The sequence below is a fragment of the Microplitis demolitor genome, chromosome 8 (genome assembly GCF_026212275.2).
Source record: "Microplitis demolitor isolate Queensland-Clemson2020A chromosome 8, iyMicDemo2.1a, whole genome shotgun sequence".
Lineage (NCBI taxonomy): Eukaryota > Metazoa > Arthropoda > Insecta > Hymenoptera > Braconidae > Microplitis > Microplitis demolitor.
In genome coordinates, this window is record NC_068552.1 from 211721 (window position 1) to 233269 (window position 21549).

At 26.4% G+C, this 21549-nt stretch overlaps 2 protein-coding genes across 4 annotated transcripts; one reads left to right on the forward strand and one right to left on the reverse strand.

The window, feature by feature from the left end:
• The first annotated feature begins 452 nt into the window (after nt 1-452).
• Nucleotides 453-3528, forward strand: LOC103568721 (26S proteasome complex subunit SEM1). Its single transcript, XM_014439454.2, has 3 exons — nt 453-696; nt 1594-1690; nt 3283-3528. The coding sequence occupies exons 1-3, from the start codon at nt 612-614 to the stop codon at nt 3332-3334; spliced, it is 234 nt and encodes a 77-aa protein (XP_014294940.1). The 5' UTR covers nt 453-611; the 3' UTR covers nt 3335-3528.
• Nucleotides 3529-3622: 94 nt separating this feature from the next.
• LOC103568722 (uncharacterized) lies at nt 3623-11099 on the reverse strand. Of its 3 annotated transcripts, XM_053741215.1 has the most exons (3): nt 10755-11099; nt 9207-9842; nt 3623-8082 (listed from the first exon to the last, which is right to left on the reverse strand). In XM_053741215.1, exon 3 carries the CDS (start codon nt 8010-8012, stop codon nt 5625-5627), a length of 2388 nt encoding a protein of 795 aa, XP_053597190.1. In that variant the 5' UTR covers nt 8013-8082; nt 9207-9842; nt 10755-11099; the 3' UTR covers nt 3623-5624. The 3 variants fall into 3 exon arrangements, with proteins under 3 accessions (XP_053597190.1, XP_008543904.1, XP_053597191.1); XM_008545682.2 differs by lacking the exon at nt 9207-9842; XM_053741216.1 differs by lacking the exons at nt 9207-9842; nt 10755-11099 and adding an exon at nt 9058-9184.
• Nucleotides 11100-21549: the final 10450 nt, after the last annotated feature.

The window sequence follows — 21549 nt, forward strand, 5'->3', positions numbered from 1 at the left end:
ACGAATTTGAAATTTTTAAATCGGTTTTATTCTGTTTCATTCAAATTAAAATTTTCAATTCGGTTGAATTCAATTTTGCAGAATTCGACAAAATATAACAGAATTAAAATTTTAAATTCGGTTGAATTCAATTATTTAATCAGGGATTGCACCTGTAGTTTTTTGTATTTTCTTAGTTTTTTTGTAATTTATTTGTTGAAAAAAAAATTCAAAAATTGTTAATTGTATGTCAATTTCAGGATCATTATTTATTTTGTCTTCTATTTTAAGGAATGATGTTTTGTTTCGTATCGAAAAAATCAACTTGACAGTTTTCCTTTAGAGTAGACTACGCACATGCGCTTTTACGTCACATGAATGATGCATGCGAATCAGATGGGAGGGAGACAGCGTAGCTCGTAGTCGGGGTTAAAATTAAGGAGAACTTCCAAGTTAATGAAATTCGAATGTACTGTAGATTTTCCATTGTGTAAAAGCCTTTAGCTCTTTGTATATTCTAACCTAGAATTTTTACTGAAACAGAGTTCGAATATCAGATCAAAGATTCACAATTTCTAGAAGATTTGCTGTCATATAATATTTTTAAAATTATTTTATAAAATTAATAAAAAATGACTGACAACAAAGCAGATAAAACTAAGGTTGACTTAGGATTGCTTGAGGAGGATGATGAATTCGAGGAATTTCCTGCTGAAGGTATATTTTAGCATATATTTCATTTCTTTTACAATTTTGCTGATTCACTTTTTTTCTGCCGTACTCAAAATACTTAAATTTATTATTAGAAAAAGTCATTTGAAAATATGATCGTAAAAAAGTTTTTGAAGTATTTTATATTAAATTATTTAATTTTTTTCTATTAATATGAAGTATTGTTTTTTTTTTTTTATAGAAAAATTGCTGCGTACCATCAGTATCATGTTTTTTTTATGATCCTGAAGTTAGCAGACAATTAAGAATATTTTAATTTTTATTTAACAGTTTGAATTTAAAAAAAGAAAAAAAAGAAAAATGTGCACATGTAGAAAATTTAAAAAACTAAAGGTGCAATTTTTTAAAATATTTTTTTTTTTTTTTATAATTCATTAATTTGTTAAGAATTCAAAAATTATTTTACGTTAGTTAACATGACTGTAGCAGGCATGGGACAATTTATAAATTTGAAATAAATTAATTAATTAAAATAATGAAATTTTAAAAAATGCGCGTACGGATTTAGCATTTATCTAAATATGCATTTTTTACTTTTACTCTACTTATAATTTATTCATTTATTTCAAAATTTAAAATACTTATAATTCTCTGCTACATTCACTCATAAGTTAACAGACAGCAATTCTTGGATTTTTTTTTTTTTTTTTTTTTTTTTTTTTTTTTTTTTTTTTTTTTTTTTCAAATCAATTACAAAAAAAAATTTAAAAATATGCACATGTAGAAAATTTAAAAAACTATCGGTGCAATTTTTTAAAATATTTTTTTTTTTATAATTTCACGTTTTTAAAAAAATCTAAAAATTATAAGACATCGACTAATTCCAGTATCATGTTTTTTTTTTTAATTCTTGTATAGTAATTTTAATTTATTTTTATTTAGATTGGACTGCAAAAGATGAAGATAATGAAGATATTAGTGTATGGGAAGATAACTGGGATGATGATGATATTGAAGATGATTTCAATCATCAATTGAGGTAAAATATATATATATTTTTTTTTTATATTTGAATTTAAGGGAGACCACTAGTGTGAAATTTTTTAAAAATCAATTTTTTTTTGTGCACATTTCGATAGTCTATACCTTCAAAAATAACATACTACAATTTCTAGTGCATATCTCGAATAGATTTTTTGAGTTACATTTAAAGAGCAGCCGCTTATTGGTTCTCGAAAATACATTTTTCAAAACTGCTGCAGTTATAACTCGAAGACAAATCATCCGATCAATTTGACTCGAATTGCAGCTTCTTTTATATGTTTTTACGTACCATGAACCTCCAGTTTTTCAATCGAATCAAAAATGTAATTTTAGCAGCCAAAAATCATCAAATTTTCGCGCGAAATTTGAAATTTTTTAAAAAATCCCGCCATTTTGTTAAATTTAAATTTTTTTCTTAACCCGCGGGTCATGGTACAGAAAATACCTTCTAATTAAATAAACTTTAAGGTTTTTTTTTATTTTACGCAGTCTGAAAGTTGCTATCACTGCAATAGTGTGGGGATTTATTTTTTGAGCGTTGAGATTGTTAATAATTCGCTAAATTTTGAATTTTTTGGTCCAAAAATTTAATCTAGTATTCATTATACATCTAAAAATATATCATCAAAAGAATAAAACATTCCATGCAGTAGCTTTCTTTAAAATAATTCCCAAAAATCATCTTTTTTCTCGGTCACACTAGTGGTTCCCCTTAATGTCCATTTTTAATGGATTACTGAAGATGGCTTTTTTAAGTTTTTATTGCAAATATGACTTACATTAATCCTGATTTTTTTTTCACTAATAATGACATTGATATGCGTGTATGTGCCATTAATAGAATTTTAACTCACTGTTTTATTTCGAATTCACCAACGTCTTCAGAAAATAAATAATTTTGGAGTGAAAATAGTTTTTGGAAAAGTGATGAATTAATAAAATTATTTTTAATTTGATGATATATATTTTTTCAGGTATTACATCTTGATCGCAATCATAATTATTCCTTTCTTTCACTTATCATTCCGGCATTTATTAGTACCGACAGTTTCAAAAATTGTTAATTATTTTTAAAATCAATTTTATTTAAAAAAAAAAATCAAATCTTCATAATAGTAGATGATTAATATAATGAAACTGAAGCTAGCGGCCATAATAAGTAGCGGCCACGCCAAATATTATGCTAGCGGCCAGGCAAAAGATTGTGCTAATAATCGTAATAAGTAGCGGCTACGGAAAAAAAAATTGCGAGCCGCTACTTATTACGGCCGCTAGCTTCAGCTTCCTGATTAATATGTTAATTAATTTTTAAAGATTATAATTATAAATAATTATATTTATTATTTATTTAAATGTTTTCTTTATTTATTCGTCGTACAAATAATTAATGGCACAGTGCGTAAGTTTCTTTTTGGTATGTAAATTTAAAATAATTTTATGTAAAAAATACAAATGTCAGTTTTAGTCAAGATAATACTTTATATAAAAATAATTTAAAGAACATAATAATATTTGCAATGACTTAGAAATCCATCAATCTCTTTTTTTATTCGAATTGTAATTAATAAACTTTTTTTTTTTGTAAAGGGCACAACTTGAAAAACAAAAAACTCAAACCGATACTAATTCCAAGGACTAGAGACGATGACAAAAATTTTGTGCAAAAAATATAAATAATACAATTAATAAAATAATTTTTTTGTCTCATATTTTACTGTATTTTCTTCACTTGATATTGTTAATTTAATTGATATCTAATATATTATAACAAACAATATGAGACTTGTGTAAAAACAAAAAAATATAAATTACATTTCTTTTGTATAAAAGTTATTTTAAATAGAGTTAATTTCTTACATAGGTATAAGTAAAATATTTTAAGTTCAAATACTAATAAAAATTTTTAATGGTAACGTAAGTATTTTTTTTTTTAATAAAGACAATAAATGACTATAGAGAAAATGGAAATAAATTTTTGGATTCAAAATAAAACAGTACAAGGTAATAATCACTTAATTACAGCTACGGTAATTAAAGTAATAGCGGCTCCATTTTCTCTTAACAGTGCAATCAGGTACGTAGACATCGTTATTCCATACTGATATAATTCGTTTTTTTTTCTCGTCAAGGGGAAGCTGGTCTGAGATACAAAAAAAAAAGGATGTAAATTTTTTTTCAGGGTTCGTTATTACAATTCTCAAAATTTGTGACATTGTTAAGTAGCATTTCAAAAGTATTCTGTGAAATTTTTATTAAAAAACATTGAAAAATAAGCCAGTGGTGGTGGGGAGAGACGAGGCACTTAAAAAAAGTATCCATGCCGTAGGCAGAATAACTCGTGACGGGACATGATTTTTGTTTTATTTTTGAAATGAGTAGTTCAAATTTTTGATATTACAGCGAAAATATTGGCCTTATTAAAAAAGTTTTCGAACAAAAGTTGTAGGAAATTTGATTTAAAAAAAAAATGTCTGTTATGATTTTTTTATACGATCAATATTTTCACCGTAATTCAAAAATTAAGATTCATAATGAATGATTCAAAATTTTGGGAGTTACGAAAATCTAAATTTTGAAATTACGGCCTTCTTAGTAGTCCTAAGAGAAAATTATAAGAGACATTTCTGTTCGAAAATTAAATTTTCTACAGCTTTTGTTTAAAAACTTTTTGAATACGACCAATATTTTCACTGCAATTCAAAAATTAAGATTCATAATGAATGATTCAAAATTTGATTAATTATGAAAATCTTAATTTCGAAATTACGGCTTTCTTAGTAGTCCTAAGAAAAAATTATAAGAGACATTTCTGTTCGAAAATTAAATTTTCTACAACTTTTGTTTAAAAACTTTTTGAATACGACCAATATTTTCCCCGTAATATAAAAAACTTCACACCACTTATTGTTAAATATTTTTAAATTAACGCAAAAATCCTGACCCTACTTATGACAACATCGGCTTAGTGTTGTTTTAATTTTAAATTCACTGTTTACACTGAAAATTATTCGAAAAATTTAATTCTTAAATTTCTCACCTATGAATGATCTTTTTATTTCAAATTTTGTTGTACGTGACGATCAAGAGTAAGTTTAAAAATATTTAATCTTGAATGTTAAGTAAAACAGTATTCTTTCCTGTTATGTGTCGTCAAATATTTTGTCTTGATTACTTATCTGATTGCGTACCGTATCTAAATTAAGAAGTAATTTCCAATGTTAGATCCCACGTGTTGGCATTAACAAGTAATTTTTTAATTTTTAATCTCACGTTTCTGAATTAAAATTAATTTTTGAAATTTTAAACCCACGTGTCAATTTAAAAACTAATTCTTCAGTTTTTAATTTCACTTGTCTGATTAAAAATTAGTTTTTCGATTTTTAATTTCACGTGTTAAATTAATTTTTAAATTTTGAATCCCACGTCTTTGGATTAAAATTAATTTTTTAATATTTAATCTCAACGTTTCTGAATTAAAATTAATTTTTCAATTCAAGTTGTTGAATTAAAAATTAATTTCGTAATTTTAATCGATATAATTTCAATTACGGATTAAAAATTTAATTTTTAATTGCAAATATTCTCATTAAAGAATTCGCAACCTTACCCAAATCTAACATAAACTTATATGTACCCAAGAAATCTTTTTGGTTTTTTGATTTTAAATAAAAGTCCTAAATTATCCCGCCTACGGCATAGAGACTTTTCTTATAACTCGTCTCTCCCCACTACCACTGGCTCATTTTTCAATATTTTTTTATGAAAATTTCAGAGAATACTCTTCAAATGTCGCTTAACAATGTCACAAATTTTCAAAATTTTAATAAAGAACGTACTCTCAAAAAAAAATCCCAAAATATTTTTTTTCGTATCTCAGATCCTTCCCCCTTAAGTTTATAAAAAAATAAACTAAACCTCTAACAATTATTTTATGATAGCAAATTATCATCATTAATTTTCGACGCAGCCAACAATTCTGATGCTAAAATATCAACAATTTGCAGCAACAAATCAAGATTTACTTTTTGACATTCCAATGACTTTAATAAAAACTTAATTATTTTTTTAACATCATTTTCCCCAAAAATAAATTTTAATTCACTTGATATTTTTGACTCCAGTATCCCAAACAATTTCCCTTCAACAACATCAATGTCTTCACTACAATTATCATCCTGTTCATTAGAAAATACCGACATCAAATTTAAATTATTATAAAATTTAAAAATATACTGACTAATTAATGGCTCAGTAATGCTACCAAAAAATAATTTCGTCCATCTTACGACAGTTTCCTGTCTCAGAGTATTGTTACTATCAACACCAGCTAAAATTTCACAAATTAAATCAATGCCTATACAAGACATAGTCAATTTACTATCTAACTCCTCAAGTTCTTCATCATACGGAGTGTTAACTATTTCCAGCCAATGTGACAACAGTTCAGATTCCCCATCAGCCTCAATAGACTCAACAGCTTCGTACGCAGTGTCAACAGAACAATAATCTACTCTATCAGCTAACAGCATCTCCAACTCATCAGTAATTTTGTTCGATTTAATATCTTCAACAAACCTCCATGGAATGTCTGATAAAGGCATGAGTGTCGGCATCGGAACACTGTCATCTTCCTGATCCATTTCAAAACCCGGTACCACAGTTCTCAAAGTATTGAAGACTCCAGTGACTGTCTTAGCTAAAAATCTATCGAACCTCGGAGCAACTGCGTCCGCTTTTTTACTGCCTCCGCTATTTGGTCTCAAGAAATGTCTCAGCTGCGTTGGAATGTCAGGTGACAGTTTACAGCAGAGTGTCTTCAAATAACTTTCCATCTCCACACGACCTCCATCTGGCAAACGAATGTCTGATATAACTGAAGAATAATTTGATAACTCTTCTAAACTCTTGTGCAGTTGGACAAAGTCCGCGTACTGTCTTCTCACAGTCGCGATCGTTGTTTCAAACATATCTTCGCCATGTTGTTCAACGTCATCAAATTGTATGCAGTACAACAACTGCTGTGAGCCATCAGTCGATGTATGAAACTCAGTCCAAGGTATCGCTAAGTTAACAAACTGGTTATCGTACGCAAAAGATTTTTCTTCGACAGGCAACGGAGTGCTGACTGTCGATTTTTGTTGGAGTAAATTTCTCAGACGTGCGATTGTCGTCGCGAAGTCCGTCGGCTCTTCATACACTGGTGATATATGATCGTCGTCATCGTCGTCGTACTTGTCATTAGTATCATAATCTATTACATCATTCAAATCATTCCACAATCCCTTGTGCCCAATTGTCGACAGTCCATCAAGACACAGAGATATCCTGTCGTTTTTTTTACACGAGGTTACTATTTTAGGTGAAGTTATCTCAATTATTGGGTTGTTATCATTTAATACTGGATTTGGCAACTGTCTTTTTATTACTGCAGCTGTCGCTGAAGTTATTCCTGTACTTAAACCTTGAGATACTATTCCCCTATCAGTATCTCTAGATATTTTATTATCAGTAAATTGTAAATATTTAATTATTCTAATAAAAATCCACTGAGGTACAGACACTTGATGCAAAACAACAGATAACTTTTTGGCAAGTATTGATAATAATAATTTACATGGTAAAGAATTTGTCAATTCCCACTGGATAAATTCGCGGATGATAATTTTTACAATTCGATGCAGTGTGTGTTCTAGTGTTGAATTACTGCGAGATCCTGGATGTATACATCTGTAGGCTTCTTCAATGTCTTTGGCTTTGCCCTTGTCAACTCGACGTAACGCGCGTCGATATTCTTTCAAATGCAGTAGCAAAATATCAGCAAATTTATGCGATAGTTTTATTTTATTTATTAGTAATATTTTGCTGTAAACTTTTTCGAAAAGTGTTTTGAGAATTTTTTTTGATTCGTCGTTAAATGTTCTGTCATTACTGATAATTGCGTACCAGGTGTCAATAAATTTGTCATTTATTTCAGTTATTATTTTATTTATATCATTTGATTTATCAGATATTTTATTTTCATCATTTTGAGATGATAACTTTTTGTTGGTTTCTAATTCGATATTTAAAATTTTTTTAATTATTTTATCAACTGGGTGGATGTTAATTGGCGAAACTGCTTTCAATGTTAATTTTAAAAGATAACAACTCAACCAAGTTGATATTATTATCACAATTATACACCATATTAATGAAATATATATAGATAATGATGTCAAAGTGAACCACTGTTCTATTATTAAACAAAATATTGCACATCCCAAACTTACAGTCAAGAGAATTTTATTTAACCAACTCGTTGGTATTACCTGCTCCATTATTATTATTATGATATATATATTGTTTGATGTATATATTTGTAAATTTAATATTTCACCATAATAATGCCTAAAAAAAAAAAAAAATGTTATTATTTTTACGTAAAAGTAAGTGAATATAGATACTGAATTTAGCAGATGTCAAATAATTTTTGGATTTTTTTTTTAACAATAAATTATGAAAAATAAAATATTTCAGGAAATTGCACTTATAGTTTTTTTAATTTTCTACGAGTGCATATTTTTATTTTTTTGTTTTTTTTTGTTATTAAGTAGTGAAAAAATATTCAAAAATTTTTGGTATACTAACCAGGATAAATATAAATGATCCTAAAATTAGCAGACAATTTTTGAATTTTTGATCAACAATTTAATTAAAAAAAAAAAAAACTAAAAAAAATGCACATGTAGAAAATTAAAAAAACTATAAGTGCAATTTTCGGAAATATTTTTTTTTTAAGTGAATCTAGCAGATATGAAATAATTCTAGTAATCTTCAATAAATTAATGATCCTGAATTTAATAAACAATTTTTGGGTTTTTTTTTCAACTAATTATAAAAAAAAAAAAATTGAAAAAATGCACATGTAGAAAATTGAAAAATCTCTAGGTGCAATTTTTCAAAATATATATATTTTTTAATTTATCGCTTTGAAAAAAAGTCAAAAAATTATTAGATGTCAGCAAACTTCAGTATCATAATAAATGATAAAAATAAATGAGTGTGAATGTAACAGATATCAGACAAATTTAAAATTATTAATAAATAGAGTAAATAATTGACAAAATAAAATTTTAAAAAATGCGCATTTAAAAATTTAAAAAATTAATAAGTGCATTTTTTAAAAATATTTTTTTAAAATTATTTACTCTATTTATTTATAATTTCAAATTCGTCTGATGTCTAGTACATTCACGCTCATTCAAAATAATAAAAATTTTAAAAATGCTCATACTGATTTTTAAATTATTCAAGTATGCATTTTTTAATTTTTATTCTACTGACATTTTAATTATTTATTTAAAAATTTAAAAAATTGCTAACTGTCAGATGAGTGTAATACAGCAGACATATATTTTTTTAATTACACACAAAAAAATTGAATAATTTAAGTAACAAAATTTAAAAAAATGCATCTACCATATTTTGAATTTTCAAAGCATGCATTTTTTACCACGTTTTTATTAACTCACTTTTATGAATGTCTGTTCGGGTGGAATTTTGTAATTGATTTTAAAGTAACTTCTCGATGAGCTAGAGACTTGAAATTTGGAACAAAGCTCAAAATTAGATGACAATGCAAGAAAATGAAAAAAAAATTTTTTTTAAAATGAGAAGGAGAAGCACTAGAAGAGGAAGAAAAAAATTAAATAACAAAAACAAATGAAAAGAAATCGAATAAAAAATTCATATTCGTTTGTTTGTCTGTTCAGTACGAATTTTTTAAAATTAATTTAAAACTAATTCTTGGGTGAATTATATTCTTGAATATAGCTCACGGCTGGATGACAGATAAACAAACACTGTGTAAAGAAAATACAATGAAGGAGATGGAAAGAATGTGACGACTAGGATCTCCAGCACCATGAATAGAGTCACATGTTCAAAATTTTTAACTAAAAAGAATCTGGCTTTGATTTGTTTTAATATTTTTAAGTATAAATCTTATAAAAAATGAGTTTGATATATTGGTAGATAGAAATAGGGATTTTCTATTTCAGATTTGATTAAGTGAAAAGAAACTGAAATAAAGCTGAAATTTGTCGCATGTCTCCGTCATTAGCTTATCCAGGCCTTCAAATCGATTTCAAAATTTCACTCACACAATACTAAAAAACAGAAAATAATTATCGAAATAAAAAAAATTTTTAATATACCAAGTTTTTAAAACGAACTAAAAAGTATAAAATAATATTTCTCAACCTCATGAAGATTTAGAATCACATACAAATTCCAAATTTCTAACAGGCAGTCCTGAAAATTTATAATTGTGAATTTTTAATAGTTATGAAAATACTTGTAAGATTTAAAACGAAAAACGGAGGGCGCATGCAACAGATAATTGATGCATTAATAGTTCAAACAACAATTTTAATGCACTGCAAATAATATGGACTGATTTTAAAGTTTTTTCATTGATAGCTCTTCTCTACACTTCTTATAGTTATATATTGCATGCGCCCCACGTTTTTCGTTTTAAATCTTACAAGTATTTTCATAACTATTAAAAATTCACAATTATAAATTTTCAGGACTATCTGTAAGAATAGATCTGTATGTAGTTTTGAATCTTCATGAGATTGAGAAATATTATTTTATACTTTTTAGTTTGTTTTAATTTTACGATACTGAATTTGACAGACGTTAAATAATTTTTGAATTCTTAACAAACTGATTAATTATAAAAAAAAAATATTCAAAAAAATTGCACCTTTAGTTTGTTAAATTTTCTACATGTGCATATTTTTAGTTTATTTTTTTTTTTTTAAATTTACTGTTGAAAAAAAAATCAAAAAATTCATGTCCACTAACTTCAAGATAATTTTATTTTTAAACATTTAAATTTATTGTTTCAAAATTTAAAAAATTGACAGATGCCCGCTAACATTACTGTCAAACTGTCAGATACTTTTTGTCTTCAAGAAAATCCAAAATACAAATTTGTCTTCAAGTAAATCCAAAAATTATTAGACGTCAGATAATTTCATTATAATTAATATAAAAAATTAAGGATTAATTACCTCAGTATAAACTTTTAATATATTCATAGTATTTAAATGTCATAACTTTTATTTGTCAATAAAAAAAATGATTAATAAAAAATGTAATCACTATTGATTGTTTGCATTCTAAACGAACAACAGGTGATGTCGTTGGCATAATTAAATGGCTTGTCAAATAATTTAATATACATTTTAATAACTTATTTATTACAAAAAAAAACCATCAATTTTATAAATATCAGTCACAAATTTGAAATATTCAAGCAATAAAACTGATAAATAATTAACCACAAATAATTTATTTATTTTTTGGTTTTTTCAAGTAACAAAAATATCAGCTGTAAACTCGGTCACATTTTTATAGTGAAGGAAAATACCAACAGGGAGTCGGTGAGTTTTATTTTAGAAATTCATGTAATCACCGCTAGGTTTGCTACAATCGCTGTACAGATATATATATTTTTTTATAATTATGATTGCAACGATTGCAGCTTTATGAGGGAAATAAAAAAAAATTTTATTAGCTCACAAATTGCATTTTATTTATATTATAGAATATCGATCAACTTGCTGTATATATGTATATATATATATAAAGTCGTTTGAATCTATTAAACATATATATGCAATATAAGATAAAATCGTTAAAGATTATAGTTAAATTTTATATGATATTAAAGATAAGATATAAATTAAGGGTAAATTATTTGATAGTAAAATTGTTAAGAAAAAAAAAAGACATGAGTTTATATTCAAAAATAAATAATGGAAAATAAAAAGTAGTATTTGATTTGATTACCAAATCATATTTCTCAACTGTCTGGTTTTAATTATAATTTTATATAAATAATAGTATTTATCGCAAATTCTATATATAAATGTATGCATAATATATTCTAATGCTTATATAATTAGATTTTATCAATAACATTTACGTAAATGAATTCTTTTTTTGGAAAGTATTTTTTAAAAGTATGCTTGACATATTTTGATAACAATAAGTAAAATTATCTTTTAAATTTCCCGCTGAAAAATTTAAAATTTTGGAAAAAAAAAGTTATCGGTTTCTGTTCGATTTTTGAAAAATTAGTTTTTAATAAATCTTGACATATAAAACGATTCTGACTAATTTAGAGATCATGTCCTAGTGTACATGGAGAAAAAAATATAGTAAATTTTAATAAAAATTATGAGAATAATTACTAAATTTGATAGTAATTTTTAAACGTTTATGATTTATATGAAAAATTAATAAACAGATAAGCATATTTTTACAAGTCGTTTAATAAGTTCTCATATACTGGCTATGGAAAATCTCCTATATTGCATATTCATTTATAGTTATATTTAGTAAATTTTACTATTCCTGTTAAGTAAATTTTACTATGCCGCTTAAATTTTACTATATTAGAATGAAAAAAAAAATAAAATAAAATTTTTATTAGCTTTTAACTTTTTATTATTATTGCTATTATTTTGATTATTATTATTATTTATGTCATCTGTATTGGTGTTGGTGTCGATATTTGTTTTTTGAAAAGTCACTTTTTGTTTCAACCGAGATTCGAACCCTGATCTCCCGCGCGCGAGTCCTTTCTTATATCTGACTACCCGATGTCTCTTTTGGACAAAAGTTTCAGAACTTATAATACATATTTGTATATGCTATCCCCAGCAACTTTTAATTTTATCTATGCATAGTAGAATTTACTATACAGATAGTAAAAAAATATAATCGTGTTAGCAAAAAATACATTGCGTATAGTAATTTTTACTATTTTGTATAGTAACAAATCCTATATTGTATTAGAAAATTTACTTTCTTAAATTTGTATTTATCAATAGTACTTATAGTAAAATTTACTATACAAATAGTAAAAAATATAATCGTGTTAGCAAAAAATATAATTGTGTTAGCAAAAAATACATTACGCATAGTAATTTTGAATATCTTATTATGTAATTATTACTAACTAGTAAATTTTACTAAACGTTTAGTAATAATTACAATACAGAATTTATTTTTTCATATCTGTCAGTAAATTTTACTATGTATAGTATTGTAATTTTTACTACACTTTTTTCTCCGTGTATGTATACTGAGAAAAAAATTTTCTTCTGACAACTAAATTTTAGTTATGACAACAAAATGATTAAATTGTCCATTGTCAATCATATATTTAGTTGTTTTTACAAACTATTTTAAATCCACCAACAAAACAAATTATTAGAAACCACAAAACATTAAGTAAAGAGAATTACGCGTTAAGTAGCAAGCATAAAATCATATTGACTGCCTGTAGAGCTTATAAAGTAGACATAATGAAATATATTAGTGAGCCTCAGAGAATAAGTTATTAATAATAATTAAATATTATTCTAAAATGACAGAATATTTATTTTACAGTCAAATAAATTCAAGTTTAGAAAAATGATTTATTTTCTTAACACGTATTTTTTTTTTGTACTATGACCAAAATTGTTTAAGGGAACATTAATGTCATAGTGTAATACAGGATTCCTATACTACTATCAAAAAAGGGCTATCGTCGCTCTGCTAATTTCAGCGGGTATCCCGTCCGATAAATGCACGGAAAATAAATTATAGTAATGGCAACAACAACTGGAGTTCCATTTACCACAGGCTGTAGTATGACATGAGACAACTACAAATTATGGTTAGATTTACTACAATATTGTAGTTAAGCGTCAACTATCGAAAAAAATAAGATATGCCACAGCATGCGGTATTTGTAATTCCAATTGTAGTTCAATTCACTCGATATGCGATTACGTAAAAATAAACAGTATATAACCTAAAATTTTTATAAATTATTTTTAAAAATCACTTATTGAGTTATTTGTATATACTTATTAAACATGGTAATTATTTAAAAATAGGATCCACCTATCCCTGATTAAAAAAAGGGATTTAAAAAGATTCGAAATAAAAAATTTTAAATACTTTTTAATACCTTGAATACTTTTGAATCTCTCTTCTTATGAGAATTCAACATTGCAAATCGTTTTAAATCCCTTTTTTTAATCAGGGATGCTGGGCCATGTTAAATTTTTTTTGATCAGATTGATAAAATAAAAATTATATCCAAAAACATGAAAGCCAATTTTTTTCCAACTTTTAAAGGCAAAAAAGCTATCAAAATCTTTATTTTTTTTCTCACGACATTTTTTATCATAAATGCGCACCAAGAACAAGCAGAATAAAAAAAATTAAAAATTGTTAATTTTTGAGTTTTAAAAAAGTCAGATGATTATTTATGAGACGCTTTAATAATTGAATATACACAACAGATTAACCTCAAAATGGCGAAATAGCGGGAAGTGCTTCTTCTGTAGTACTCTCAACTCCCGCCTGGAGTATTTGTTACTGCAGTGTGCAGTAGAATTAACCGCAAGATAGGAGTAAATTCAACTTATTAACTTTGTAAAATTTGTCGCATATTTTGTAACTTTTATCATTTATGTGGTATTTTTAACTACAAACACATTTACTGCAACCTTGTAGTAAATGACACTACATATTATTTTCGTGTGCAAATGGTTCCTTCACTAATTTTAGGCACTAAAACAGACAACTTCATGAACCTAACAACTCAGATGAACCATTAAATTTTAATTTACTGAGTCTGTAACAATTAATCAATCGATTATAATGAGGAGTCGACTTTCATTTTCCTGAACATCTAAAATAAATCGGTGGTCTATTGTCAATTCAGGATTATGAAAGACGTTGGTTATTGAAATTGTTTTTCGTCCGTTACTATCAATTCATCCAAAAGGACGTTTAGGGCAAGAAATAATAAAAACAAATTGTTTCAAGTAAGCCAATAAATAAAAAAGGTAAATATAGATTTTAATAGAGAAGCACACAATAAAAGATCTGTGTATCAAACAGCGCAAAAAATAGACGCTGATTTTAGTGCTTAATTGTGAATACTGTATAAAGTTGTACATAAAAAATAGACGCTCTTTGAAGTGATAGATCCCTGATTAAACAAAACGATTTGTGACGATTAAAAACGATTAAAAATTAAATCATCATTAATCGTCGTTAAACGTCATAATCGTCATGAATTTTCAGATTTAATCGTCCCAAATCATCAAAAGGCGATTCATTATTTTACGATTAAAAACGATTAATGACGATTAAAATTTCAAATCGTCATGAATCGTCTTTAATCTTCATTCGAAAAATTTAATCGCTTTTAATCATCAATTGACGATTTATGACAATTTAAAACGATTAAAACAGTTTTAATCGTCACAAATCGTTTTGTTTAATCAGGGATTGTAAACAGCGTATGTAATTGCAAAGGAAAAATAGACGCGCCTTAAAGTAATTGGTTAAATGCATGTCTAGAAAAATAATTTATATCCTTGACACGATTTTTTTCTCTTTTACTAGGACAAAATCGTTCAAGAAAACATTTATATTAAATATTACTGTAAGATTTTAATATAAGTCACCCTTACATAACTATTGAAAAAGGCTTTTCGTCACTCTGCTGATTTACAGCAGATCCGACCTATGAATGCTTCAAGTTGGAAATATGATAACTCTGAAATAAGTTTATTACCAGGGACACTACAAAAGGCGGGCGCGATCTAGTGGCGAGCACCGAACTACTCCCGCTGCTGCTGCCTAGCACCATAACTTATTAAATCAATAATCATTAGGTTTAAATATATATTTATTAACCTCGAACAAATATATATATTTATTCTAAATGAATATATTTTTTTGTGTCTAAATAATATTTATTAGATTTAATATAATAATATTAATAATCATTAGGTAATAAAATTTAGTTGGCCCAAATAAATTTTAGTTTAACAGGATTTAACAAAACCAATTTAATTGTCCGAAGAGAAATTTATTCTCAATATATTAGTTGAAAGATATTGGCGATGAAATATTAAAAAGATGTCAATTGTCCTCATTTTCCCAAGATAACTCTCCATGTAATTTATCAAATGTACCTAAAATTGAATCGAGCACCAATTCATAGTCTCTTTCGTCTTTCGATCTCACAGATTTAATTGCAATTGTTTCGTTGGTTTAAATAATTGTACCAAAAATAATTTTAAATATTTCAAATAATAAAAAACATTCTGAAATGATCGAAACAAGCTACTATTTACGTACTGTTACTTACTACTTATTAAAAAATTTTAAATTACAAGAAAATATGTCGAACAGAGGTTCGAAATAGTATCTCATAGTAAATGGTAAGATCCTGGGGTTCAAAGTAAGAGCTAAGGCGGCTACAGTACTCTAAGTCAGTTCTATTTCTCGAAGAGCTCAAACCTCTACTATCATTAGCGTTTTCGAGCTCTCTGAGCTCGAAAATAGCGGGTTTTTTAGAGGTTAGCCCACGGGGTCAACCGTTTATAAAGTTTTAAATTATAAATTCCCAGACTGAAAGACAGACAGATCGATTGGAAATAATCTAAAATAAAATTCATTAAAAATTTATAAATGGTCGGATGTGAAAACCGTTGATTTAATTTTTTAATTTAAAATAATTTTATACTTATAACCTTTGGGTCTTTTATTATATTATGAGGTAAAGTTGAGCGGATTTAATTATGTATATTTATATGAATTAGATATTGTTGATATTTTAATTTTTAGTATGCCAAGAATTTAAAAATAAAATACAATGGTTACATTAAACATGATAAGCTTCTTCAATTACTTAAGTATTGAAGCACGAAATGTTTGGAATATTAATAAATTCTCTGGTTGATTGACAGTATCATCTATAATTAATATAATTTCAAAAAAAGTATTATTATACCTGAAATTCTTGTATATTTATGTTTTCGGGGCCGCGAAAGTTCAAATACCGTTGATTTAAAAAAACCAGAAATTTTTTATTGTTAGGAGATTTTAATATCTGAAAATTCGATAAATATAAATTATATAAATATGACTGTATAAAAAAGTTTTAAAATATTTGTATTTATAAATTAAGAAGATATTTTTTGCTGCTGACCAAAGAATTTATTTTTTCATCGATCGTTTATTGTGGTTTGATGATAGCTCTCGAAAATCAATGGCCTGATTTAAAAGATTGAAAACTTATTTTATTTATAGATATAATAGCCATAGTACGAATCATAATTTATTTTAAAAAATCGAACTTTGATTTCTTTAGTTTTTTAAGATCAAAGTCTAAAAATTTGGTAAGAAATTTTTTTTTTTTTAAAATTGAATCTTTGTTTGAAGTCAGCCATAAGTGAGCTAAGCATTAATAAATTTCATTTTTTCAGACTCTTAATTACAATCTGAACTTCGCGTTGTCATTGGCCCCTAAATCGGAAAAAAATTTTTTGATACTTTTGATAAAATTAAATACAATACATTGTAAGAAGGGGAAGTACAAAGGGCACTATTTTAATATTGAAACTCCGGTTCGGGGGGAAATTCACTCCTGAAAGGAGTTTATTTTATTATCAAAATTCTAAATCGGAGAAAATGCGAATTGTAATAAAATCCAGATCAGTCTAAAATCACTCCTCTGAAAAAACAAACTCTCAATTTACTCCGTATGCGGAGTGATTTTTTTTAAAACTTCGGAACTCCCACACGTAGAATAAAGTATAGTAAAAATTACAATACTATATATAGTAAAATTTACTGACAGATATGAAAAAATAAATTCTGTATTATAACTATTACTAAACGTTTAGTAAAATTTACTAGTTAGTAATAATTACATAATAAGATATTCAAATTACTATGCGTAATGTATTTTTTGCTAAGACGATTATATTTTTTACTATTTGTATAGTAAATTTTACTATAAGTACTATTGATAAATACAAATTTAAGAAAGTAAATTTTCTAATACAATATAGGATTTGTTACTATACGAAATATTAAAAATTACTATACGCAATGTATTTTTTGCTAACACGATTATATTTTTTTACTATCTGTATAGTAAATTCTACTATGCATAGATAAAATTAAAAGTTGCTGGGGATAGCATATACAAATATGTATTATAAGTTCTGAAACTTTTGTCCAAAGGAAACATCGGGCCGTCAGACATATGAAAGGACTCAAACGCGGGGGATCAGGGTTCGAATCTCGGTTGAGACAAGTGATTTTTTAAAAAACAAAAATCGACACCAACACCAATACAGATGACATAAATAACAGTAATATTCAAAATAATAGCAATAATAATAAAAAGTTAAAAGCTATAAAAAATTAATTTAATTTTTATCCATACTAATATAGTAAAATTTACTAAACAGGGATGATAAAATTTACTAAATATAACTAAAAATGAATATGCAATATAGGAGATTTTCCATAGCCAGTATATGAGAACTTACTAAACGACTTGTAAAAATATGCTGATCTGTTTATTAATTTTTCATATAAATCTTGAGCATTTCAAGATTACTATCCAAATTTAGTAATTATTCTCATATGTTTTAGTAAAATTTACTATATTTTTTTCTCCGTGTATATGAAAATGTATACCAAACTTTTCATATTAAGTTGATGGGTTTCCGCACTTTCAATAACAATATTAATTTATTTGTTTTATATATAATCATGATTAATCAGTAAAAAGTATTTTTTTAAATTAAGCAATTATTCAGTTTCATAATACTTTCACATTTAATTTAAATACAATAAATAATAAAGACGTAACTTTTTGTATCTATTTAAATTATATTTAAACCGATAATATCTTTCTAACTGGAGTGTATAAAAACATACATACAACATAATATAAGAAATGACACCTTTTCTTAATAGTTTAACTTTAAATAATCTTATATCGCAATTGATGTGAGTATGGGTATTTCATTGGGACACCCTGTCATACAATCTGTGGGAGAGGAAGGGAGTCAGCGAAGCATATCAAAAAGGAAAGGAAGTTACATGAACCTCAATTCCGCTTGTTCTTTCGTTTTCATATCCTAAGTATGATTCTTCGCCTTGACCATACAAAACAAAAACTTTTACGTGATTGCTGTGTCTAACAACAAAAACAAAGTATACATAAAATTCAGTGCAAATAAAAAAAACAGTAACATTAATCTTGATACTTTTTTTCAGCCGTATTCGTTATGATAAAAAATTAAATACATAAAAAGAAATAATAATAAGCGACTAAGGAAACGGAAAACTCCCACTGGATGGTAAGGAAGTCGAAGTGAACGGAAGTCAAGGAAGAACAGTAGCGAGAAAACGGAAAAGGGCTAGTATTATAAATAAATGTATACATGGACTAGTAAAAAGTTTAGATGGAAAGGGAACCGGAACTAAATAGCATCGCGAATACAAACCGTCTCTAACGACTCTGGTAACATCGTCACTGACTTCGACCCTGATATGACGGAAGCATCAAACGGTTATCGGAAGTTACTGAGGAAATTAAACAACCCTCTATCTGGGTCAAACAAACTTTTGTTCTATATCATCTTATACAAACTTATTTATTGAATCCTCGGATTCTGAAATTTTTAATTAAATCCGAGTCAAAAAATTAGATCTGTTTTAAAATAAATGATAAATTCAAATATTTTTTCTTTAATTCAACTTTATACAAGGAAAAAAATGATGCTCAAAATTTTAATAGTTTGTAGTTTATTTTCGACTTAAAATTAGTGTATTCGATACTAATATCAAACCAGGATCATTATATATATTACAAAATGGCTATTATTTATATTTAAATTTGAAGAATCGATAGAATCGAAAAGAAAATAATCGATAAATTGCTATTTACAGTTATTACTATTCAAATAAACATACAAAAATTTAAGAAATGAGGAACCGAAAAATTAGTAAACGTACGTATTAATATATAAGATCTAGTATACGAATTTTTCATTTTATTATTTACCACTTATTCGATTTATGTATATTGTAAATTAATTTATAATGATGAAAAAATGATATTTTAAGCTAGTAATTGATCAGTGATATCGAATTTATAAAATAAAAGTTTGTAACTTTTTCAATTTTCGGCTGGAAAAATCAGTATCCAAGATAGCAATTCTTAATTTGACCAATCATTACTTTTTAATAGATTAAGCCATAAATTAACAAAACTTTCACTGATAAGTCACGTATCATACCTAAAAGTAACAATATTTAGTTACTTTTTGAAATAATTGATGGTAGTTTTTAGGAATCTACAAAAATTAGTAGAATACTTTGCATTTAGTATATAATAGCACTAATTATTGATAACGGATTCCACTTTTTACTATTATTTATTAATTTTTAACATTCTGTTATTTCTGTGTAAATCGTATTAATTTTATATAGTAATTTAATCTGTTTTTGTCCATACTAGTGATTATCCAGGCCAATATCAAACTTATTTTCATATGATATTTAGTCTGTTTTAAATCGGGTTTAGACTAAAAACAGACTTTATTTACTATAATTTTTATTCTGTTTTTAATCGCTTTTAGAACTAAAACAGGAATTTTAAAAAATATAAATAATAATAATAATAATAATAATAATAATAATAATAATAATAATAATAATAATAATAATAATAATATAGATTATTAAGTTATTTTAATTTTCTTATTATTTGAAACGCTCAGACACTTCCGTAATAAGATGTCACAAAAATTTTGATGTTTCCTAATGCCGAAATATTTTCGATTTTATCCAGTAAATATGAAAATTTTTTTTGACATTTTAAGAGTTGTTTTATCACTTTTATTCAATGCTATAAATATTCAGTCAAGACAACTAAAAATTAAGCTGTCAAACTTTCATTAACTGCCGACATTTTTAAACAAAAGATACTAAATAAATAGTAAACAAAACATAATCAATTCTGTAACTTAAAATAATTTTTATAAATATTGCCCATAAATAAAAATATTACAAGTTTATGATTTAATCTACTTTTGTTCTTGCATATTTTCAGAACTAAAATTTTTTAAAATTCAAGAATTAATCTAGTTTGGTCTGCCCGTAATGCAATTTTTTTTAAAACAACAGGTCGAAAACAGTTTAAAATTTTTATAAAAGTTCAACAACAGACCAAGCAGTCCAACTACAGTCCAGTTAGACTAAAATCAGATGAAATTTTTCGACCCGGGTAAATTTTCTGATGAATAAAGTATCAAGCAAAAGTTAGTATGTTAGTAGAGACATTGATGCACTTAAGCCACGAAAGGTGAATAAGTTTTCGCGTCATGTGAATCGTGAAAAAATATATAAATAAAAAATGTAAAGAGAAAGGGCGCGAGGATCTAAGACCTGCATCGGGTTACAACATCGGATTGCACGTTGCGGCATGTATAAATCGCCCGTTACGCCATTCCGATGTGGTGAGGCCGACGAGAATGAAGACCCTCTCGCATCAGGTCTCTCGACCGAAGTAAAGAGAGAACCAGGACAGGTTGCGCTGTTCTTCAGGAATGTGACGCGTAACTTACTACTACTGTACTCTCTGTGATGGTATATAATAGTAGTCTGATGGTCTACGGGTTGTATCAAGAGACACTGAAGGTGCATCCGGGATGATCCACTCAAAGTTCTTCACTTCGTCCACTCCCTAATGCCGCACCTCCTTCACTTTCTTTTGTATACTTGAGCTTTACTATATACACACACACACATATATATATATATATATTCTATCATATTCTTCAAATATCGTAACCTTTTTTTCTGAAAGAATTTAAAGTAAAACAAAAATTAGTTTCTCCAAATAAAATACTTCTGTTTATACTATTGTCAAATGACATTTTCAAAAGTTTTTTTTTTCTTAATGTCAATGATTAAAGT